Here is an 8,563-nt window from a genome sequence, read left to right as displayed (position 1 = left end):
ATGAAAAGGTGAGTTCAGCAGATGAAATGTGGGAGTCTTTGGTGATGGGTTCTTCACAAATGGAGAGGATCGATGAAAAGGCCGAGGAATTCATAGCTAAGTTTCGAGCCGAAATGCAGAATCAAGAAACGTAGGCTCGTTATCTGTAGTATCTAATAAAGTCTTTAATGTGTGATCTCTTTTCGCGTGTTTCTTTCCGTCTGATTTTTAAGGATATCAATTAGATTTGTATCTATTTTATATCTTAATTTCGGTGACACTTGCAAAGATGATTTGAGTCTATGTTCTTGATCAATTGTAGCATAAAACACTACCGAGTAAATTCAACAGTGAGCAAAAGTAGCAAATCATTAAAAACAGATACAGATATTACAATTCTCACCCATATGATCTATAGTTTAGTTTGGAGCCATAATCTAAATGATTCTCATTCCCAGAACCAAGAAACACCCACAATTCCAAATTATAACTCCTCCGAAATTCTTTTTTTCGAATATTTCTCGAGCCTCTTATCACATCTGAAACTTCAATGTAAGAAGTCCTTCATGGGATCATCATGGTGGATCCTCTTCATCCTGTATGCCTCCATGTCCTCTGGAGTAACCTGTCATATGATAGGTGAATATGATTAAACAATGTAAACATTAGATGGCCATTTTCCGTACAATCTACTTGGCAAACGTTGGGAAGTAAATGCAGGACTTTCACATGAAAGATTGGTATTATTTGAAAAGAATATAATACAATAAACATACCTCGTCGTTCCACTTGACATTATATTTGCGTTTCCTTTCATCCTTCTCTTCTCTCCTCCTTTCATTCTCCTAAACAACAGTTGGATAATATTTCATGTTACTGATGACAAAACGATCAACCGGAGGAAAGATTAATATTTATGGCAAATAATAAAAGGATTGAGGAGATATATAAAGAACCACCACTGCGACATGCATATATCCAAACTTTAATTTGTATCACGTATAAAGTGACAGCTGTTGCACAGGAACAGAACTCAAGAATTTCACCTTCTGAAGTGCTTCAGAAAGTTTCTTCTGGTCTAGAACTAAATCATCAGGTACTTCGGATCCCCATGAAGCAAGCCTTTTCTCCTCAGCTGTTGAAGCTGTTTCTGAATTGCAACAAAAAAACGAAAGTTAAAATCAAAATCAAACAAGAGTTTATTTGTTAATCAGATGAAAACTTATGAAGAGACGGATAATTAAAGTGGGCAAATAAATTAATGTCATGCTCGGTCAGTCAAGTGATTTCTAGTTCTTTGAAGAAGAAAAAATGTGTAATGCACCGCAAGCTTTTAAGTAGCTTTCCTCAATATCTTAGATTGACAAGTCCATGGAAGGAATAGAAGGAGTGGTAGGCCATTCAAAATTTAAATAAATGTTGCCAAGGATGATATCTTATGTCTTCGTTTAAAAAATGACATTTGGGAAAATCGCTTAATTTAGAGAACTAATATCCATACTGACCTCACAACTAGCGGGGATGTGTTATGTGATGATGATGATGAAAAAGAATCCCACAAGGGAAACAATAATTAAAAGTAAACAAAATAAATAGTAGCCTGTGCAACTCATTTATTTTCTCTAGATTCTACAAATAATGTATGGTACAAAACCCTAACCTTCAGAAGCCTCCTCTTTGCGAGCAATATTAGCTTTCATAAGATCTGCAGCAGCTTCAGCTGCTTCAATACCAGCAGCACCAGTACAATAACTATTTCTAACCGTCTGCTGGCAACATATATAACCCCATTGGTGATCCCTCCACCAAGAACCCCAAACACCGGTGTGGTTGTTGATGTAAACATCCTCCTCATACTTGCTCTTTGGAAGAGATGCCTCCTACAAAGATCAGGCACTGAAAGGTTAGAGTCCAGTTGAAGAGATTCCTTTCTCACATAACAGTAGTTGAGATTCCTTTCTCACATAACAGTAGTTCAATCATACACGGAGAATTAATAGAAAGAATTCATATTAATTCACTTCGTTATTTAATCAATTTTAATATTGTTAACTTGGTCTCAGTCTGATAGTAGTCCACTCGTGGGCAAAGTTGGAACCGAGTGTTCCTTTCCACGAGAAGCTTCTAAGTTATCTCAAAATACCAATAAAATTGTTAAAACAAAAAGATTGGTGACAGACATTGTGCAGGACCACAGCAAGATAGGAGATTAGAATAAACAGGCAACACACACCAACCCCCACGATAGAATACAAGCACAGAAATACCATAGAAACTTGAAGGACCACAGAAGTATTTGGAATAGCAGATTAAATTTCATTGCCGAAATTCAACCAGCCACACACCCAGAGGATAACAAAGAGAACAAGGAAAGCAAACATGCAAGCTCAAAATGAAAATAGAAAATGAAAACTCTTATGGCCCATGAGATATTATTTCTTTAACTCTCAAACTATACATGGAAGCATAAAGAAAAATGAAAAAAACACAAAAACCTGGTCAAAGAATACCAGAGAATTTTATGAAACCTTACCTGGCCTTTAATAATTCTACCAGCACGATCGTATTCGACCTCTCTTTCACTTTGACCAAGTAAAAGCTCCCGTGGAAGCTTGTCTTCTGTGGCAGCATTGCCATACTTCTCCATGATAGTGTCTTTATTTTGAAACTTCAACTTCTCCTTATTAATCTTGAAATTTTTATAAAGCAGCTCAGCTTGTGATGGAGCCGCTTGCAAATGGACATCATGACCCTTGTCAAATGCTTCCCAAGCATGAACATTGAGCTGCTTAAACTCCAAAGCTTGACCGCTGACTCTATGATGATTATCTCCCTAATATTGGCAAGCCCAAATAGTCATCTCGTAACACATTTAAAGTACCCAAAAAAAAAACAGTGAATGGATTCTATACTTACCGCATAAAACTTTTCATTAGGATCCATATCTGGAAGAGGATCCTCGCGCATAGAACGAGTTTTGGGGTCATAATGAGAAGAGTTAACGTCAAGATTGAGAAGATATTTTGCAGTATCCTCACGAATACGTAGGTTCCTGGTAGAAAACAATCGTGTTAATAGATGCACAATCTCAATAGACCAACAAAATAATTTAAAAGATGTATTTCAGCAGAATTTTAAATTAGAGCTTACAGAGAGGATTCGAGACGGACTTCTTTAATTTCACATTCCAATTCAAGCACGTGTTGAAAAAATATTAGAGTATGCCAAACTTTAAATAAAAAGGTGACTGCTAGAGATCATAGCAAACCTAACAGTTCCTGTGCTTCCTCCACCAGTAGTACGCACACGCTTCTCAACCTTAGCAAAATCCATTTGCTTGCTCTCGTCTACTTTGGCCTCATCAACTTTCAGATCATCTTCATTGTCTTCATCATCACTATCACTATCACTATCTTCACTATTTTGATTATTATTTTTCTCCTCCAACTTTTTAAGCTGTTGTTCCTTTAAATACTTGTGCCTTGCTTCATCCCTAGCTTCATACCTCTGGACCACATGTTCAAAAGATGCTGCATCATAACCATTCCAACGGTCTCGTTTTCCGTCATAGTCAAGCTCAAAGGTCTCAACTTTCTCATCGGGGGCTATATTTTTGCCAGTCCACTTCGCTCCTGTTTTGCGGGGCCTTTCCACGCAAGACCTCTTATCATGAGTCATAGCTCCGCAGCTGTAGGAAGCACGTTATTAGGAGTCCGATAGAGCCATTAGAGCCATATGGATTAGACCAAGATGATGCTTAAATATGAGGAATCGTGAGAACACAAACTAGATGCACAAGCTGTACACCGTAGATATGACTGATCATTGTAAAGCAGTGTAACATTCACATATCATTCAAGTTCCCAAAAAAAGAAAGAGAGAAATCATTGCAAGTAAAAAGTTCCAAGTAAAATATTTTTTTTATCAAACTGTGCAAAGGTAAACTATTCCAAGTAAATTAGAGGTAAAACCACGGGATGTGTCGGGGATGACTAATCATCAATTTTTCATTTTACATCTAAATTCCTCCACCCTAGAACACGACCAATTGCATTCGCGTTGGCAAAAAATGAACAAAATCGAAAAGAAAGATGCACCACAACACATCATGATAAGAAACACGATACCATTGAACAAGAAAGGATTGGGGAGCAACCACACATACATGAAAACACACACAGACACGCTCAAACAATACATACAGATACACAAACAGATAAAGTGGTGTACTTTTCACAAGCGCCCTTCCTGAACTTGTCAGCTTGAAATGTCTTAGCACCTCTATCATACCAAGCTTTGGTATAATTTGGATCCGATTTCCACTTCCGTTGATGTTTCAAACTCTAAAAAGGCAACAAAGAGAAGAACATTGAGAATGTCACAGTTCCAGGCTAAAAGATGCAAAGCAGAAAACTGAGCAAGGAAATAAACCATCAACATACCGGTCTCTCGGCATTCAAATACCAAGGAGCCGAAGACATATACTGTGGAATATGAGGGTTGATTTCCTTCCCATCCTCATCCAACTCAGCAGGTGCAAGCCCTGCTTTACGTGCTTCTTCTAACTCAAGTTGTTTCCTGTGATCCTCTCTCGACTTAAACGACACTACAATTCAGCAATTGGATGAAAAATTATATCAGAAATCATCTATCTGACAGATCAATATTAATCATGGATGGTAAACGGACATAACCATATAATCCTTCATTCGAAATGACGAATCGGGGTCAAATTGATTGAATTAGATGGGAATAAATTACCTGAAGCAGTAGCCATGGCGTTGTTGCCTCACCAATCGAACGAATTGAGATCAAATTTGGAACCCTAGAAGAGTAAATCGAAAGCGGCTATCGGACGACAGATAGATGGTCGGTGACTGGTGACTCCTCTCTTCCTAGACCATTACCATTTTTGATGGAGTAAATCGAAATTTGATAAACGATAGAAAAGATTAAATCGAAATTTGAATTGTTCAAATAAAAAATTAAAAATAAAAATATGAGTTGAAATTTTAAAATATATATATATATATATATATATAATATTAATATTAAGGGTAAAATTGGAAAAAAAAAAATTGGTTTCTTTTTTTTTTTTTTAAATCTTTTTTTTTGAATAGTTACTATCATGTCCTTCTTAAATAGTTACTATCATGTATTCAACTTTAATAAAATAGTATAAATATAGATTATATCTTTTTATATTTTTTGATCCCCAACTTTGTTTATTCTAAAACTGACCCATAATCGCCCAATTTTCTTGGGTTTTTTTAAAAAAAATTTAAAAAATATTAAATTAAAAATTAAAAAATAATATAAATGGTGGAGTTTTGCAAAATTAAAGTAAAACACCACCATTAATGAGCTTTTTCTATTTTTTAATTATTATTATTATTTTATTGAATTTGGACACATATATTATTAGTAAAATAGGAAGATTACATGCGAAAAATGTTAGATTAAACTCAAGTTCAATAATTTGAAAAATATTTCATTTTAAATGGTGAGTTAGTCAACCAATTTTTTTTTAAAAAAAATATCTTTATTTGTAAACTATTGATTAATTTATTTTTAAAAAATTGAACTTATTTTTGTTTTAAAAAATGTATTTATTTAAATATATGTTGGTTTAGTTTTCTTAAAAAACGTATATGCGAATCCATCAAGTTTTTTTTATTTTATTATTACTAATAGTATGATTAATAAAATAATAATAATAATTGAAATATGAAAATTCTTGAATTTTTGTAAGCAAAATTTTTGAATTTATATTCTTTTTATTTTTTTAAACAAAATCTTTTATTTATTTAAATATACATAGATTTAGTTTCAAAAATAAAAATAAAAGAAGGGTATGTTTGTCGATCAACTTATTTTTTATTTTTTAAAATTAATAAATTTGAGCTCCACCATCAATAAATTTTTTTAAAAAAAAAAACCCCATTATTTCTTCATTTTTCCCCCACGGAACACTAAATTTTAATTCACCTCAATTCTAAAAATATATAAATTTTAATTTTATTCACTTTTCGAATAACATCAAAATATGAGCAAATTAATATGTAATCATAATATTAAAAAAAATAAACAAAGTCTAACATGGTAACTTCTTAATTCTATACTAGTGTTTGTGACACACGATGTGTCATATTAATATTATTATTATTTGATAATTTTTGTGTAGAAAATATATAATTAGGATAAGATACTTATGGAATAGTGATTAAATGAGATTTATTGAGATAGATTGAAATTTTAGATAAATTAGAGATATGTTAGAGAAAAAATCGGAAAAAAATAGAGAGATGTACAAAATTACTAATACTCACGTCCCTAAAGTTATATAACAAATATCATGAATAGTAAAATTGTAAAGAAACTTTGATGTTATATTTACATATCAAAATTAGTTAATATGAAGGACTAAATTTAATAATATAGTATATATATTTTATTTTCAGATAATGCATTCCTAAAGTATTTCTTTTTACCTTAATTCAGATTATCCATGACTTTATTAAATTTACTCTCGTTATTGTCTCATATTTTTTTTCAATCTTTTTATATAATAATAAATTAATTAAAATGGGTATGGTTTCAATAGATTCCCCTCAACTCTCTAACAAATTAATTTAAATTCGAATTTAATTATTGACATGTGTCATTAATGTGGATTTTGTAATTTCAATTCCTTTTTTCTCAAACATAGAAGCTCATTCAAGAAGAATTTTGATTTCAGGGTCAATGAATCATTTGCATTTTTGGATATCATCTTATCAATGGATAAAAAGTTGGATAAACATGAGGAGGTTATCATATTCTAGATCAGAAAGTAAAACACATACGAGCAAGTATTCAGCAATGGGGGAATCCACGACCTTTAGGCCACTGGACCAATGTTTCTCTAGAAGACCAATAGACAAAAATCCCTCAAGGATCCAGAAACTACCATGACAGTAAGAATCCATCTTATTTCGAGTCAAGAAGAGCATAAATTAGGAGAAATTATGTTGAACAGGGTAAACATGAACGCATGAGCAGAATTCCATCGAAGAGAGCAGACAATTATTAGAAAACGAAAACTCGATTTGTACTTCCTACTATGAGCATGTTTGTTGACGCTTAGAGATTGGTCCACCACAAAAAAATTTCATAAGCCACTAACTAGGACACACAAAATAAGGTTATTGAGGTAGCTAGTTGTTTCTAAGAGGGAGGAGCTTTGCAAGGTAGAAAGCAAGTCTAAATTTGGTAGATCAGCTACTGAGGATAAAGCTAGTGATGAAGATGATGAATTAATCAGCGAAAGAGATGTAAAAGAACGCAGAACACTTGACTTTTACATGATAAATTCGTATCTCAGTAGATTGTGAAACAGACGTTGTGATATGTCCAGAGAAGTTCATATTAATGAAAGAAGAGTCGAGATAGTCAATGCCTCATGAATCAGTGCAAGAAGTGAGCAACAGCAACAAACTCTCCGAAGGAGGCTCGAGAGGAGTAATTGCAAATGTTGAAATAATCATTAAACTTAGATATAAGTAAGAATTTGAATGCAAGGATTTTTGAAAAACACGTATAGTTGCTGAAAGGTTTGGTGAAGAGAGGTTAGGTGAAGAAGAAGAAAATGAACGGTTCAATTTTTGAGTTGTTGTGAAAAATTAAAAATTTACTGTAAAAAGTAAAAATATCAAACTCTCAAAATTATCACACTACACACCTTATTATATTTTTCTCTCAACTCAATTGTGATTTTCTTCACAAATGAGATATCTATTTATAGAAAATCTTTACAAATAATCCAAAAATAAATTACATCATTACCTTCATCATCACACACAAATTTCAATATTCAACACTTAATTTTACCTAATTTTCAACATTCAAATATTCAACATTCAATATTCAAATATTCAATATTAACATATTAAATTTCAACACTCCCCCTTGTGATGATGATCATAATGATTGTCTTCATTACGTGTTTTTATACTGCCTCGTTAAAAACTTTACTAGGAAAAACCCATTGGGATAAAAATCATAGTAAGGGAAAAAGAGTGCAGTCACGTAAACGCCCCCTCATGTTGACACGAACAGTTCTTCACAAATTTCGTAGATTGCGCATTCCAATATTATATATGTGCTTTCTGAATATTGTTGTAGGAAGTGCCTTTGTGAAGAGATCTGATGAGTTTTCACTTGATTGAATGTGACGAACATCAATATATTTATTCTTCTCAAGCTCCTTGGTGAATGCGAAGAACTTAGGAGGAATATGTTTAGTTCTGTCGCTTTTTATGTATCCTTCTTTCATTTGAGCAACACATGCAGCATTATCTTCATATAGTATCACAGGCTTCTCGTCAAATGATAATCCGCATGAGATTTGGATATGTTGAGTCATTGATTTTAACCACACACATTCACGGCTTGCTTCATGTAGTGCAATAATCTCGGCATGATTTGATGAAGTTGTTACAAGTGTTTGTTTCTGTGAACGCCAAGAAATTGCAGTGCCTCCACGAGTAAATACATATCCAGTTTAAGAACGTGCCTTGTGTGGATCAGATAAGTATCCAGCATC

The 8,563-nt window shown here is 33.1% G+C and overlaps 1 protein-coding gene across 1 annotated transcript; it reads right to left on the bottom strand.

Moving 5' to 3' along the window:
* Positions 1-265: 265 nt before the first annotated feature.
* LOC140979011 (pre-mRNA-splicing factor SLU7-like) lies at positions 266-4,894 on the bottom strand. The gene is made up of 10 exons (XM_073444359.1): positions 4,741-4,894; positions 4,422-4,585; positions 4,210-4,322; positions 3,248-3,667; positions 2,896-3,031; positions 2,513-2,812; positions 1,640-1,859; positions 1,026-1,129; positions 756-824; positions 266-604 (listed from the first exon to the last, which is right to left on the bottom strand). The coding sequence occupies exons 1-10, from the start codon at positions 4,754-4,756 to the stop codon at positions 527-529; spliced, it is 1,620 nt and encodes a 539-aa protein (XP_073300460.1). The 5' UTR covers positions 4,757-4,894; the 3' UTR covers positions 266-526.
* Between the last annotated feature and the right edge of the window lie 3,669 nt (positions 4,895-8,563).

The sequence above is a fragment of the Primulina huaijiensis genome, chromosome 6 (assembly GCF_012295235.1).
Source record: "Primulina huaijiensis isolate GDHJ02 chromosome 6, ASM1229523v2, whole genome shotgun sequence".
Lineage (NCBI taxonomy): Eukaryota > Viridiplantae > Streptophyta > Magnoliopsida > Lamiales > Gesneriaceae > Primulina > Primulina huaijiensis.
This window is presented reverse-complemented; position numbering and strand designations above follow the sequence as displayed.